Below are 15,995 nucleotides of genomic sequence, written 5' to 3'. Positions count from 1 at the left end.
ATTACTAGTAACAAATTATTATTTGCTACCAATTTGCATTTGTTTCTGTCTATTAAAGGCTGACAGCGTATGTGGCCAAAGTCTTCGCGATAGCCAATAACTTGGTTATTATAGAGGAAAATGTGATCTGCAGCGCCCTCAAGTGGCTGGTTCTCCAGAAACAACTGCCAGACGGCTCCTTTAAAGAGGATTCAGCTGTAATTCATGGAGAGATGGTGGTAAGTTGAACATTACTATGACTAGGGTTGGGAATTGAAAATCGATTCCAGAATACCTAAGGTCAGGAATTGGATACTTGTGATCAAATGAAAATTTCAATTCCGCTTATCGATTCCTGTGTGCGCAATTTACAGTTTTTCTGTAAATTGATTTAACACATTTCTCCAAACTTGACTTGACTGGACTTGGTATGTTTTCAATTGGCCCCAAAATTAATAACTGCTTGGTTAATAATAGACACAACACAAGAAATCCAGTGTTCCTATCTGTTTACACATTTATCACAATTGCGTAATGTAACAGGGAAAGTATGAAAGGGAAAGTATACACAGAGCAAGAAAAGAATACGAATATGCAAGAGAAAGGGAAAATAAAGAGGTGTAAGCATAAAGGTGGTGGTGTGGGTAGAGGAAGGGGTGTAATGAGAAGGAAAGGAAGAGTGGAACATATAGAGGGAGATCATATTAGGAGAGGAGAAATTAGGAGAAGAGAAGAGCTGAGTATAGTGGAGGACATTTGTATAGTGGAAAGAGCAGGGGCACTGAAGCAGCACGAAGTGGAGTCTGAGTGTGCTGAGCAGCACTTACCTGGTTCCAGGGTGGGACAGAGGGTGTGCGAGAAGGCTTGGTGGCAATCTCGAACCACACACTGCTGCCCAACTGGGAAAAGAGCAACCTCCCCTGTGTGCAGAGGATCTCTTTTCTTGGTATAGAGTTGGACTCGGTTAACTGGACAGTCAGTGTTGAACTGCTTGAATTCGTTCAGAGTCAGGACAGCGGCCCCACTGAAACTTTTTCAGACACTCCTGGGGCATATAGCATCTGCAACCACAGTAACACCGCTCAGGTTGCTTCATATGAGGCAGCTTCAGCACTGGCTTCACGGCCGTGTCCCAAGATGGGCGTGGCAGAGCAGCATGCACCGGTTGTCCATCACCCCATACTGTCACCAAACCTTCAGCCCGTGGTCAGACCCTTCATTTCTATGGGAGGTAGTCGCCCTAGAACAAGTGTCCAGGCATGCTGCGGTATTCACGGATGCCTCTGCCATGGGTTGGGGGTCCACATACAATGGGCACGCAGTGTCGGGTCTGTGGACAGGGCCTCAACTGCATTGGCACATCAACTGCCTCGAGTTGCAAGCAGTACCAGCTGGGCCACCTCAAGGAGCTGCTACATGGCAAGCATGTGCTGGTCCTTATGGACAATACTGTGACCGTTGCATACATCAACCACCAGGGTGGTCTGCGCTCCCGCCGCATGAGCTTCAGGACCTCAGATCATCTCTTACGGAGGCCAGCAGAAGGGAAAGGCTGTCTCCAAGCAGAGGTTAGCCCACTGGATAGTGGATGCTATTGTCTTGGCATACCAATCCCAAGACATGCTTTGCCCATTCGGGTTGCGAGCACACTCAACTAGAAGTGTTGCTTCCTTCTGGGTGCTGACTCAAGGCCCTTGAGTTGCGGGCTGGATGACTGAACACGTTTGCTAGATTCTATAGTCTTCGTGTAGAGCCGGTATCTTTCTTTATATTCTCCCCCCAGTGGCCAGTAGCACGAAGGATACTTCATCTATTTCTCCAGTAGAGTTCCCCAGAAACTGTCTATTTCTCCAGTAGAGTTCTCCAGAAATGGCTAACCCTGTCTGATGCCAGGCCTACACTCGTATGCATTACGGAACCTGTGTTAGGCTGGGTGTCCATATGTAGTGATCACTGCCGCAATCTCATATGGGCATTCTTCCATGGTAAGGCTACCCAGTCCGGCTCGCCCGTGTCTTTCCCTTGACAGAGCCCGCTCTGTCGTTTCTGCAGGTGTTCTTTCCCCCTTAGAACTAGGCTGGAACCACCCCAGAGACTTCCATATGTTGTACTACCCTAATTGGTTAGTCCATATATGTAACCGTCACATTTCACCTTCCTACAGGCAGGATGTGGCCTCCGCACCATCCCCTTCCCTTCAAGGGCATGCTTTCCCAGCGTTATCCAATAATCACACTGAGTGAGTCTTGCAGAACAGCAGTGACTGACCTTCTCTGCTTAGAGCCCTGACTTCCACTCCAGCAGTTGTTGGCAGACCAGGAGTCTCAAGCAAAGTGCTGAAAGGGCCAGTGACAGTGGCGTGTTGTTAGATATCCCCAGTTCCCTTTCATGTGTGTTTATCTTCTTGCGATTGAATGGACAAATGCACAAAATGATCTCAAAATATCCTCATAAACACAATCAGTTATGTCTTAAGTGAATGTAAACAGTTGAAAAAGAAAACATGCATGTGATAATATATTGGATCCGTGCATTTGATCTTAAAGTGACGGCAGTAATAAACCTGCTGCCATCTGTGTCATTAATGAACGAAAGAAAAAGAAAATCACTCACTGATCTCAACTGAATAACTTTTTTTTTTTTAACTTTAAGGATTGATCTTTATTTTATTTATGAAAAGGAATCGCTAAAATTCAAATGATACCCTAACCCGAACTATGACTTATTAACTTAACCACAATTAATGTGTAAAATGCAGTTAATACGTTTACATACTGCTTGCACAATCTGTAATAAATGGAGCCCCTATGGCAGAGGTGGGCAACTCTGGCCCTCTGGCCCCCTTAAAACACACAAAACTAGCTAATCAATGTCTTTAGGATTACTAGAAAGCTACAGGCAGGTGAGGTCCCTAAGGGGACATGGTGATGAAAAATATGAGATGGGAGGGAAAATCATATTTCAGTGCTTTTGCATTCAGTCACAAAACTTTTGTGTTCTCTCGCAAGACTACTGCTTTCCCCCGAGAATCTTTGCATTCACTTGAAAAATCACTATAAAATTAATATAGCCTTTCCTCCGCACCTCATTATTTCAGTTACAAAGTTTTTCGAGTGAATACAGAGTTTCTTAGGGGAACTTTTTTTTTAATTGAGTACTTCCCTGAATAAGGTATTTCAAAGGAAAGATGTTCGCCAAGTAACAAATGCCCAGCTTGAGATCATGCATTTTCATTGTTTGGAAAAGAGCAGAAATGACATGGAGAAAAATGTTGTTGCATCCAACCCCACTGTGATAGTGACCTTAAATTTGTCTTCCATCACTGTTTTTACTGTGTTCATACTGTTCCTATGCATTTTATAATAGTTACATGGGGTTTGCTGTTTTATATTTCCTGTGTTAGCTGAGTGGGAAGGGCCTAAAAAAAAAAGCATAGACTGTATGGGAGCACTCATTTTAGCTATTTATGGAAATGTTTGTGCAAATGTATTAGTTGGTTTTATCCGTCCTATTTATTGTATTTATTGATTTGTTTGAAGTCATTCTTAATCATCTTGTGTATATATTTATTAATCATATGGTAAGGCAAGAGATAATTAAAAAATGATAACATGTTTTATTTCTTTTAACCATATTTATTTGCACATTTTTGCACATCTGCTGTTAATAAACATCTTTTTGGATGCTAACATTGCCCCATGTTTTTCGTCCTGGTGTGATTCTCCTGATTCTCCTCGGGTCCTTATCACACCCACTTAAAATTATATTAAATATTATTATTTATTATAAATCTGTGCTTGTGTAATACGCTTATGAATACAGAACCAAATCAAGATACATTTGAAATGCCTAATACTGTCACAGTTTGTTAAATTTGCATTTTTTTAGATGACAATGTTGTCAAAATGATCCCTGTTCACACGGATGCGCGAAACGACTAAAAGCGTTGTGCTCTGCTGCCAGGCCAGTAGTTGGCGATGTCACTTTGTAAAGAACAACTATGAGCCTATAGACTGAACACGTAACACACATGTGCATGACGTCAAATGTTTTTTTACAAATTCAATTGCACCGAGATGGTATTGTTTTCAGAAAAACGTGCACTTTGAAACCTTTTTTCAAAAATTGTGTTTTCAGTTCCCCAAAACATCATTGGCATGTAAATGAATGGCCAAAATGCATAAAATGTTTTCCGGTTTTTAGTTGAAAATGTTGTGTAAACTTCCCTTTAATCAGACAAAACACATTTTTGTGATGTTGTTTGTGCTTTATTCCAGGGTGACGTACGAGGCAAAGATGCCGAAGCCTCTCTGACGGCCTTTGTTGTGATTGCCATGCAAGAGGGCAGAGAGATCTGTGCTGGATCAGTTGGTGTAAGTACATCTCTTCCACTGTTTTGTTCATCAAAAAGATTAAATTATAAATTACCAGCTGATTTTTTTTTTTCTTTTCCTTTTTCTCTTGGGTTTAACCTCTCGCATACACTTTTATAGAGTCTGCATGAAAGTATCAAGAAGGCTGTTGTCTTCTTAGAAGGTCGACTTCCAAAACTGACCAATCCTTACGCTGTTGCGATGACGTCCTATGCCCTGGCCAATGCTGAAAAACTCAATAAAGACATCTTGATGAAACATTCCACCCAAGGAGAAGGTCAGTGACAAGTCATCAAAAAGTGTTGTGCTTTATACCAGCGGTTCCCAAACTTTTTTTCCTGCGCACCCCCTTCTATGTCCCAACCGGGTTGGCGCACACCCAATCCCCACTTCAAAAAAAAAAAAAAAAAAAACGCAACAAAGCTTTGTTTTATCGCCATATAAAGACTCATGTTTAATCATGCGCAAATAACCAGAAAACACATGACAATAACAACATCAACAGAGTTTCAATATAATGCAACAAAGCTACCCTTACGAAAAACTAGTATACTTCAAGTTCATTTGATCAAGTATACTAAAGTAATGTTCAAGTATAATATCAATGTACTAGTAGTAAATTTGTAAGTGTACTATTTTAATATCGCTTGGGACTAAATTGGCCCAATTGAAGTATACGTTTAAGTGTACTATAAGTGTAACAGTAGTAAACTTTAACTAGGTCACATTTGTACTGCATCTGTACTAAAAGTGAACTTATACTAGTATACTAGTAGTTTACTATTTTAATACTAGTAGTAGCTACATTTTTAGTATACGAAAGTACACTTTGAAATATACTCTCAGTAAACTGCTAGTTTAGTGCAAGTATACTTTTAAGTTTTCTGTAAGTGAACATGAAATCACACTTATAGTTTACTTTTTATATATTATTTTTGCACTTTAAGCATACTTCTATGTTCCTACACAGCAAAAACTGCAGTGTTAAATTAACTCTCCAGGGAGTACATGTGAGACCATACTCGAGTGTTAAAGTTAATGAGATAATTAAGTGAATTATTGAGTGATGATTGAGCATTATTGAAGACACCTACAAGATATAGTACTTTCAATGCCCTTAGATGGTGACATCAAACTGCTGCAGAAAAAGCTAGGTGCCATGCAAAATGTAGTGTCTAATTGCATTACTCATCACAAATGTAGTAGAGTACAAAGTACATTTACAAAAATGTAGTCAAGTAGAGAGTAAAAGTTGCCAATATCTTTGATACTCAGTACAATTAAAAAGTAACCAAAAAGATACTTGAGTACAGTATCTAATTACATTTACTCAAATACTTTACACCTCTGGAATTATCAAAGTTTTGTGGTGTAATGATAGCTGCCTGTGTGTCAATAACAGTAATGGAATGAATAGAGAGGCAACAGCAACACACTCCTGTTTCTATCCCTGATTTGTGTTTGAATCAGCCGGTACGTTTTGGACTGTCGCTGGACAGCGTCATCATTCACTAGAGGCGACGGCCTATGCTGTGCTGGCGCTTGTGAAGGCCAAAGACTTCGATAAAGCAGGAGAGGCAGTGCACTGGCTGGGCAGACAACAGTCTCATTATGGCGGTTCTGGCACCACACAGGTACACTAACATCTCATCATTTTACCGTGGTAAACAGGCGTAGAACTTGTCTTTGAAAGATTTTCTGTGCTTTCTAGGCGACCATCATGGTGTTCCAGGCCGTGGCAGAGTATCGCACACAAGTGAAGGACCAACAAAACTTCAATCTGGACGTGGAGCTGGCAGTGGCAGGAAGAAGCAAACCTTCCAGATGGACGATTGTCAGAAGAAATGTGCATCTTGCACGATCAGACAAGGTGACGAATAACTCATCTACCTGCTTCAAACTGTGTGCTGCTCATGTCAGTTGGATGATTTTGTTGTATCATAATAAGTGAGAAATTTTGGGATTCTGTCATTAGTGTCGTTTGGTAAATAAATCAAGTGGTGCTCACTGCAGAGGCAAATGATGTCCATCTCGACCTCTATCAACATAATGGGTGAAGCTTCACCTAGTCCAGCTCCACTTATGTGAACCTAATGAGTAGAGCTTAATGTAATTAGGTTTAGGGACAGGATAAAGTTAGAGTTAGGGTGTGGATGGACCTTCAAGCTCCACCCATTATGTTCAGAGAGGGGGAGCACTTCAGTGAACAGCCTCTAAAAATAAAGACTTCAGGAATCTCTGTTACATCATGGATTTGATTATTCTGATGATATTCACTCAACAGGTGGAGATCAACAAGGACTTCAATGTGACGGCTAGAGGAACTGGATCAGCCACTCTCTCTGTGAGTGTTCATGAGTGTTTTTACGGTCAACAGCGAGATTAAAACAAGCATATATACATCTATTGTGCTGTTTTCAGGTTTTGACGCTGTACTACGCCAGACCTGTTGAGAAGAAGTCTGACTGTACATTCTTTGATCTGAGTGTAAAAATGGAAAAAGACTCTGAAAGTAAGATTGACAAAGAGTTCATGCACTTTCCATACATTCAGAGCTAAAATGAAATCTGCAAAATACCTAAATGTGTGTTGTTGTTTTATTTAAATTATCTTTTTTTCACTTTAGCAAAACAAGAAGGAGCCCTTGAAACTTACAAGCTCACTATGGATTTCTTGTACGTGAACCAATTTCCAGTGTTACATGTAGTTACTATATTAATAATTATAAATTGTGCATGATTACATGCAACTAACCCTAAACCAAAATAAACCCTAACCCTATAGTAAGTTAATGTAGTTAATTTATATTACTCAGTACTTACATTGATACTTACAGTGTAACAAAGACACCTTAAAATAACCAAAATTTCCTAATATGTTAATTTTTATGTCAAGAAACTATTTTTATTTGTAATTAATCAGCATGTGCTCATTTAGGCTGTTTTCACACTTGGTTTGTTTGATCCTGTGCTACATTTTTCCACAGTGCAGATGCAACTTGTTCTTCAAAGACAGATCATTCAGAGACAAGCAGCTCTGCGTTATACTACAATATAATAATTCTGACATCAAATGGACTTGGGTTCGCACCAAGAGCTCTAGTGTGAAAACAGCCTTAAACGCAGAATCAGTAGATGAAACAAACCTGAAGACCTACAAAACCTGTTAATAAAATCTGCTCTTGATCTGTCTATTTTTACAGCTACAAAAGAGATGAAACCGATGCCACCATGACTATTCTGGACATTGGCATACCGACGGGATTTAGGGTGGAAAGCAAAGATCTTGTAGAGGTATCATGATGATAAACTGATGAAGTGTTACCTCACATTTACAGCATTTAGCAATGAATAAATTATTCCATTCTAGAAACAAAAACTCACAAGCCTTGTGGAGCGTCTCAGTTCTAGTAGCATAAATGTAAATAAAAGAGGAATCTAATAAACATCTACAGACATTTTGATCATATCATGTATTGATTTTTACTTCTTGTTTTCTTGTCCTCAGTTGTCCACAGGGAAGGAGAGATACATTCAGAAATTTGAGATGGACAAAGTGCTGTCAGAGCGAGGATCCCTCATCCTCTACTTAGATAAGGTATTTCACCAGACTGAGTTGACTGATCATTTCATCTCATTTTCTTTTGTCCTGCTGGAAACCATGAGCTTTGCTTTATATGTCTATAAGGTATTGTTGAATTCTTGATTCTGATTGGCTGACAGATGTTCCAAAGTGCTCATTAATATCCAATAACTGCATGATCATGTGGTTCTTTTTCATTGCTGACACTCTCTGTAGTGTGCACACACATGGATACTAGGTAGGGTTAATTTATCATGGGCATTTTGCTCTGCGTTATTACATAAATCTTACCTGTTTCATTTGTGTATAACTGACAAATATTAATCACATTAAGTTTATTATTTTGTTCATATTGTCACACTATAACCCAAATATTGTGCACAGCTTCATTGTACAATATGATCTGTAATCATAAGTTTGCTTTGGTTTCTGTATTTTTAGGTTTTGCGTAAAGAATCACAAAGAATTGCCTTCAGAATGCACAAGATTCTTGATGTGGGTCTGCTTCAACCTGCTGCAGTCACAATATATGAATATTACTCACCCAGTAAGTTTTTGGTGCACGTGAATTAACGCATACATATACTTTTGTTTAATTAAACTGGAGCTCTCAATTTAACATAATTTCTCAGTTCCAAATCCTGCACAAAGTCTTCTGACACAATAATTCAAAGTCATCTGACACAATAATTATTTTGAATATTCTTCATTTGGGAGCTTTTCTCAGCAAATATTGTAACCTATCACTGTATTTTCCAGAAAATAATTCACACCGGGTCAAATTTGCATTTGCATATCATGAAATTAATTAAACCCATGTATGTTTTTTTTCTTCTTTTTCAGATGCACGCTGTACAAAGTACTTCCACCCTGAACGGAAAGAGGCTGTTATATACAGACTGTGTAAGGGAGACCTGTGCCAGTGTGCAGAAGGTATTATCACAAACACACATAAGAACACTGCAGGAACAGTGTAAAGAGATCATATCCTGAAGCATTGTAGCATTGTATTTTAAACCCTGTCCACTTGTAATGTTAGTCAAAGTGTCAGATTTAGTACTAAATTTAGTACTTAAAACAGGCCTGAAAAGACTCCTGAGGTTGGACTGACATCTTCTCCTTCACATCTTGATTTAACCCTCAGAAAAATTTTAACGTTCAGTAATGATTTACTGTTGAATTTGAATGAGGGGGGAAAAATAACAACTTATGAACTGTCAAATTCTCTTAACACAGAAAACTGCAGTTTCCAGAAGAAAAACGGCGTTGAAGATGATGAGCGTTTGGTTAAAGCCTGTGAAGCTGGCATGGATTATGGTGAATGCATTCAATTATCTGTGTTAATTCATGTTCATGAATGTCATACTTCAAGAAATTAAGATTCATTATTTACACATTCTCATATTGTTCTAAACCTGAATGAGTTCTGTTGAACACAAAAGAAGATATTCTGAAGAATGTTGGTAATCAAACGGTACGGAAGCCATTGATTTCCACAGTATTTTTATTTTTTTTTTCCTATTATAGAAGTCATTGGCTTCTGTCAACTGTTTGATTAGCAACATTCTTCAAAATATCTTCTTTTGTGTTCAACAGAAGAAAGAAACTGATACAGGTTTGGAATAACATGAGAGTGTATAAATAATGAATCTTAATTTTTTAAATTGGACTCATGTACTGGATTCCAAGTCTCCTGTGTGAAGAACAGACACAAGTCTATGTTGTTATTCACTGAATATACTACCTTCCTCTGAGCTGTTCACTCAAGAACCTCTGTAACTGAATAGTCAGTGAGCAGTGAACAGGGGGCGTATAAATGCAATTTTGAAAAGTTTGACCTGAGCCTTACAGCTCTACATGTAGATAACAATACAACATGTATATTTGACAGTTTATAAAGTCTCAGTGGTGGGGAAGGATCTGGCACAGGACTCTGACATCTATCACTTGAAGGTGGACCTGGTGCTGAAAGAAGGTACGGTTCAATACTTTCTCCACTGATCATGAAATGCATTTGAAATGTGTCTGATTCCAGTTAAATTATGTTTCTCCTCTCAAACACATGTTCAACATGAGGCTACATTGCATAATGAAAGTGTTTCCTAAACACTGTTCTGTCCTGTAGGCACTGATGAGGATGTTGAAGGGAAAGTCAGACCATTTTTGGCTCGTCCCAGTTGCAGGGAAGATTTGGGATTGGTAGAAGGCAAGTCGTACCTCATTATGGGCAAATCCACTGACCTGCCAAAGCTAGGAGGAAGGTAAGTGTCCACTATGTGTCTGTAAATAACAGCATTTGCCTGAGCATTTTGTATTTAAAGTATGTACAATGTATGTTGTTAACTGCTCAGTGATATGATGCTCCAATTTTGTCCAAATTTATTCAAAGTTTTGTTCTGTTATTTAAAAGACATTTTTGTGAGGCTTTAAGTCAAAAATTGTCTTATGTGATGTGACTGTCAAGAAACTGAAGAAACAAGCTGAAATAATTTAAATGGCATAAACTTTAATGGCATAACCATCGTGCAGGAAATCCATTTGACACTGAAAATGTTTATGCAAATTTAGTCATTCTGAGAAAAATATTTGTTATAAAATGGTAATAATGTTTTTCAGAAATGTATGAAACTAACATTTTTTTTTTTTTTACCACCTTATACTGGAAATTATATTTATATTTATGTCTTCACTTTTCTGTTTTTTTAGTCTGCAGTACATCTTTGGAGAGCAGACCTGGGTTGAATACTGGCCCACAAGAGAGGAAAGCCAAAATAAAAAATACAGGGATCAATACATCGGCATCTCTGCACTCGAGAATAGCCTCCTTAAAGAAGGATGTGCTACATAATTATACATTTGTTTATTACAAAAAAAATAAACATCCCTTGCAAACTTTCAATAAATCATCATAATATTGTTTTGTCCAAAATACTTGTTGTAATTTTATAAAGAACACACTGACTGAATAAAAAAAAAAAAAAAGAAGTTTGTTTTGGACTCTAATTATTCATTGTGTGATATACAGTGATATAAACATCCATTATTCTTTTGTCACTCTGAATTACAAATCTAAAATTATCATTTGTTTTGTGTGATACCTTAAAACTGTCTCAGTGTACACTCTCAGAAAATAAAGTACAAAATTGTACCTTTAGGGGTACAATGGCTTGTCACTGGGGCTGTACCATCAAGAGTACAAATTTGTACCCTTGTGATTTGTACCTTAAGAGACCAGTTTTGTACCTTTGGAGACAATTTTGTACCTTTTATTTAACAGTACAAAAACTGACCCTTCAAAAAGGGTACAAAATTGGCTAAATTGACAATTTTTTTCTTTTCTCCCAGTGTGTTTAAGATTTTAATTCAAAATGCCTGATCTGTTGCATGAAAGTGCTGTTGTTAAAATAACTTAATAACGAATGAACAACCAATGAACTTTCAGTCAGTGATGGGATTAGATTTTATTATTTATGGTGCAAACGCTATCACCAGACTGCTCTTATCTGATGTCTTATTTGTATACATTTATATGTTTTTGTAAAGTGTTTAACATAATCTTAACATAGAGACCAAGAACAACTGCCCAACTAAAGGAAGCACTGATCACCATAATGGTAACCAAATATTTTCAATCAAACCTCTGTCAATTCTCAAAAAGAACTTAACTGTTAATAATAATAATAATTATAATAATATCAAAATCCGTAGAAAGACATTAGGGGTCAATCACCTTCAGAGTCAGTCACATGCTCTGTTTAATCTACTTAACATTTGTCTACTTGTTTTAGACTTTATCATGCATGCGGTTTTTATTTTAATTAACACTCTCAGAAAATAAAGTACATAATTGTACCTTTATGGGTACAATGGCTTGTCACTGGGGCTGTACCCTCAAGGGTACAAATTTGTACCCTTGTGATTTGTACCTTAAGAGACCAGTTTTGTACCTTTGGTGACAATTTTGTACCTTTATTTAACAGTACAAAAATTGACCCTTCAAAAAGGGGACAAAATTGGCTTTGACAGCGTACAATCGTTGACTATAATGATATATATATATATTACACAAACACACGCTGAATTAAAATCAGAATTTATTAAATCCTTTTCATTTTCACATTTTACAACATTTCATTTTTAACACATTTTTAAACATTCCATATGAGTCCATCTTGCCGGGTGTTAAAAAGTAACACTGAAGCAGTGTTAAAGTTAATGAGATAATTGATTGATGATTGAGTGATTATTGACAATTAGTGGAGACACCTGGGGCCCTATCTTGCACCCAGCGCAATTGACTTTGTACACCGACGTATGTGTCATTCCTATTTTCCACCCGCGCAAAGCGCACTTTTTCCTCCACAGAAGCACGTCGCTAAACTAGTGAATGAACTTGCGCTCCCTGGGCGGTTCAGCGCAAAAAAGGAGGCGTGTTCCGGCGCAAACAATCCCTGGTGCTATTTTGCTGTTCCATTAAACACTTGCGCCACTGACCAGAAAAAAACAGTCTAAAGTCAGTGGCACGTTGCGCGTTGTTCATTATGCTATTTTAAGGGCGCATGCTTGACCATAATGTATAGCCTGCACAACGCGCATACACTTTGCTCATGTAATCTACACAGATGCAACAGTTATTTTTGCAAATCATAAATTGTTACATTAAAAAAATATTAACACATGAGATGACGGAAATCATTGTGGTGTGCCACGAAGATGTGAAAAAACCTGTTTAACCGACGCTATTTTGGGTGGGTTTCTCCCATCCCCATACAACACAACTTCTCTGTCTTTCACTGCTCTTACAAGAACATCAGTCTCCTTGGCTGTGAACCGCTCCTGGCGTGCGCCTGGTAAATACGCCATAATAATAGCAATCCATAATGGAACTTGCGCACCTGCTTTTAAAGGGAATGTGAGATGACGCTCTGATTGGTTTATTTCACGTTACGCCCAAACCACACCTATGAATAATGAAGCTACTTCAGACCAACCCATTTTAGATTTGCGCCTGGCGCAAGAGTCATTTATCCCGCCGGGAAAATAGCAACAGCGCCGAGACCCACCCACAAAGTTACTTGCGCTTCGTGCTTTGACACTTGCGTTTCAGATCGTTAAAATAGGGCCCCTGATGATAATAAGCAGAATCACTGAAGAAACAACAAGAGAAAAAGAGAGAGACACAACAACTACAACTGACTTCCAGCCATTAAACATTATTACACTTATTATTAACCAGTTTGATTTGATTTCTGTCACACATCAACAAAAGTTCTTATTGAGAATTAATAGATGTTTAGATGTTAATGTTTGAATGAAAGTTTAGTTTGAAGTCACCATGATGGTGAAAAGCATTTCCTTTAGTTGGGCTCTTGACTCTATTTATTCACATTAATTTAGCTCTGGCTGCTCCAACTTTGTGTTTGTAGAACACATTTGTTATGGTCAGAGAAACTATGATCTGAGCTGTGTTTCCCAAAAGTGCTGTGAGCCAAAGTTGGTCAATTTAGGTTTACAATGCTTTGGGAAGCACAGTCATAATGGTTTTGTTTTCTTATTGTGAAATGTCCAGATTCATTGGTGACATCCAGTATTAACTGGTGATATAGATGTTATATTGTTTCTTTATAATAAATCTGTTACTGCTTGAAATACAACAGAGATTTTATAATATGAAGGGTTTTTTTTAAACACACACAGACATCAAGAATCAGCATATGACCCTCAACAATGGTGACAATCAAACAAAGTGCTTCATGTTGCAGTGCATGATGGGAGCCACCAATCAAAACTCATCCATGGCTCCCATCATGCATTACTGCATGAATAAATTATGCAGCTGAATTGTCCTGTAATTTTCATAGATTGATCATGTTTGCTTTTATTTTTCTGTTGTTTTGTTGTGACAGTAGCTTGTTTTGTGATGTTCAGAGTTGATCTGTTTGTCAGTATTTTGTATTTATTTATCGTCACCGTTCTTGAGAATCAGATGCTGATTCTTGATGTCTGTGTGTGTTTAAACACTGGAGCTTCAGTGCATAATGTATTATTCTTAAAAAAAAAAAAAAAAAAAAAAAGTTCATGCTATTGTTAGATCTCAAGCTGTAAAATCACAGGACTACAATCATTCATACTAGAGCTACACATCAAGCACACAGTCAGAGATTTAGACTCTAAATGACATCAGGCCATCACATGATGATTATATCATCATCAAATTATATTGTGATCCTATTTTCTCTGACCATAACAAATGTGCTTTACAATCACAAAGTTGGAGCAGCCAGAGAATAATTAATAATAAAAGGTAAAGAGTCAAGAGCCCAACTAAAGCAAACGCTGACCTCTTTCATGTTGACTTGAAACGAAACATTCATAAAACATTAATTAACACCTTTTTTCTCTCTTTCCTTCAGTGATTCTGCTTATTAACTTCAGGTGTCACAACTAATTATCAATCATCAATCAATTATCTCATTAACTTTAACACTGCTTCAGTGTTACTTTTTAACAGCCGGCAAATGATATATCATTTATATCATTTATATATCATTAAAATCTTTAAACAACAACTTTTACAAAAAAGAAAAAAAAAAAGGCTTAGCAGAGGCTGTCTCTTGATATTGTACCTTAACCTTTAAAAGAAACGGTACATATATGTGCCTTTTAATGCTTGGGAACATATATGTACCTTTTTGACCCTCAAAAAGGTACAAACATGTACCTTGAGGTCCAATAATAAGCCCTATGGGGTACGTTAGTGTAGATTGTACCTTGGGGGACAGAAATCGACTCCTACTGTACCCTTATTTCTGACAGTGTAATAATCATAAAAGACATTACAGTACTTATAGGACCGGGCATGGACAAATTTCATGATAAATGCATCTTTCTACTCCAAATAATTTTTTGAAATATAAACAGTGGTGGCTGTCATAACATGTATTTATGAATGATTTATTCAAAAAAATGATTATGTAATATAGTGCATGCTCCTTACTACAGATCATTTTTATAGCTAATGGTCATTGAACTGCTTTCCTGAGGTGAATGTAATATTATGTGACATTACAAGCTGTTACTGACGTCTTTCCATGGAGGAAAAACTGAAATGGAGAAATGGAACAGATTTCGGTAATTTGTACTGTATCTTTTAACATACCGTCTGATGTTCATTCATGCTTATTTTGTGCTGCAACTAGTAGTAAAGACGAAGAGATTTATAAGGGATATATACCCCAAGCCCTGAAAGAATCATCATTCAGATTGTGAATCTGGAAGACATCTGTGCAAATAAAGGCTAAATTATTCCAAAGTAAAAGAAGAAAAACACAAATTAGCTCTATGGCAATATTATTCTAATTTAACTGTGCTGAAGTACTGCAGTAATAAATCATCCATAAAATCATCAAACATAAAAATTACACTGCAGATGCCAGAAGACCAATCAGATTAGATTTAGGGCTGGATTTACTAACTGTTTGTGCCAGCGCAAACACTATTTTGGCATTAAAAATACTGTCAGGATTTACTAAAGACACGCAGTTAAAAATTAGAGCTGAAAAGGCATGGACACATTTATTTTTGCAGCTGACCTTATGCATTTGAAGGAGTTTCTCTTTTTTACTGTCAAAAGTGACCGAAGCCTTGAAAAGTAACTTTTTTGTTCTTCAGGGAAACCAATGTAATATATTTTTGTTCAATAATATTTATTACATATATTTTTCCCCATTGAAAATAATACACTTTTTTTTTCTAGTATAATTTTAAATTATTTTTCAATTAAAGCAGTATTCCATGTCAAAATAGAGACAAGGCATTTAAAATCCATTTTTTTGAAGGTAGATTATTGCCATTTGGTGGGAGTAAAAAAAGAGAAACTTATGCAATGCCATGTTGTAACCACTAGATTCATATATAGTTCTAGTTCTAAGTGGCTTTTAAATTCTCTAGTGGTTTGTAGGCAAAATATTTAAGTTTTGAATTTGGATTGATACTTAAGCCATTCTCAAAGACTACTTTTTGTCAAGGTTTAGATTTTTTTGGGTTTGAAATGTTGATTTG

General features: G+C 37.2%; 1 protein-coding gene across 1 annotated transcript in view; it reads left to right on the top strand.

Annotated features, from left to right (window-relative positions):
* The window catches only part of LOC137031475 (complement C3-like), a 38,039-nt gene extending 27,114 nt beyond the window's left edge, over nt 1-10,925 (top strand). Inside the window, exons 26-41 of the mRNA XM_067402452.1 lie at nt 59-218; nt 4,257-4,352; nt 4,473-4,629; nt 5,823-5,986; nt 6,064-6,222; nt 6,637-6,696; nt 6,774-6,864; nt 6,979-7,027; nt 7,555-7,645; nt 7,860-7,949; nt 8,376-8,481; nt 8,778-8,867; nt 9,171-9,251; nt 9,826-9,909; nt 10,060-10,195; nt 10,641-10,925. Of these exons, the coding sequence (XP_067258553.1) occupies nt 59-218; nt 4,257-4,352; nt 4,473-4,629; nt 5,823-5,986; nt 6,064-6,222; nt 6,637-6,696; nt 6,774-6,864; nt 6,979-7,027; nt 7,555-7,645; nt 7,860-7,949; nt 8,376-8,481; nt 8,778-8,867; nt 9,171-9,251; nt 9,826-9,909; nt 10,060-10,195; nt 10,641-10,782 (1,756 nt within the window). The 3' untranslated portion in view covers nt 10,783-10,925. The remainder of the gene's footprint in view (nt 1-58; nt 219-4,256; nt 4,353-4,472; nt 4,630-5,822; nt 5,987-6,063; nt 6,223-6,636; nt 6,697-6,773; nt 6,865-6,978; nt 7,028-7,554; nt 7,646-7,859; nt 7,950-8,375; nt 8,482-8,777; nt 8,868-9,170; nt 9,252-9,825; nt 9,910-10,059; nt 10,196-10,640) is intronic.
* The last annotated feature ends 5,070 nt before the right edge of the window (nt 10,926-15,995 follow it).

This window comes from Chanodichthys erythropterus, chromosome 12 (genome assembly GCF_024489055.1).
Source record: "Chanodichthys erythropterus isolate Z2021 chromosome 12, ASM2448905v1, whole genome shotgun sequence".
Lineage (NCBI taxonomy): Eukaryota > Metazoa > Chordata > Actinopteri > Cypriniformes > Xenocyprididae > Chanodichthys > Chanodichthys erythropterus.
Note: the sequence above shows the minus strand (reverse complement) of the source record. Positions and strands in the feature narration are given on the sequence as shown.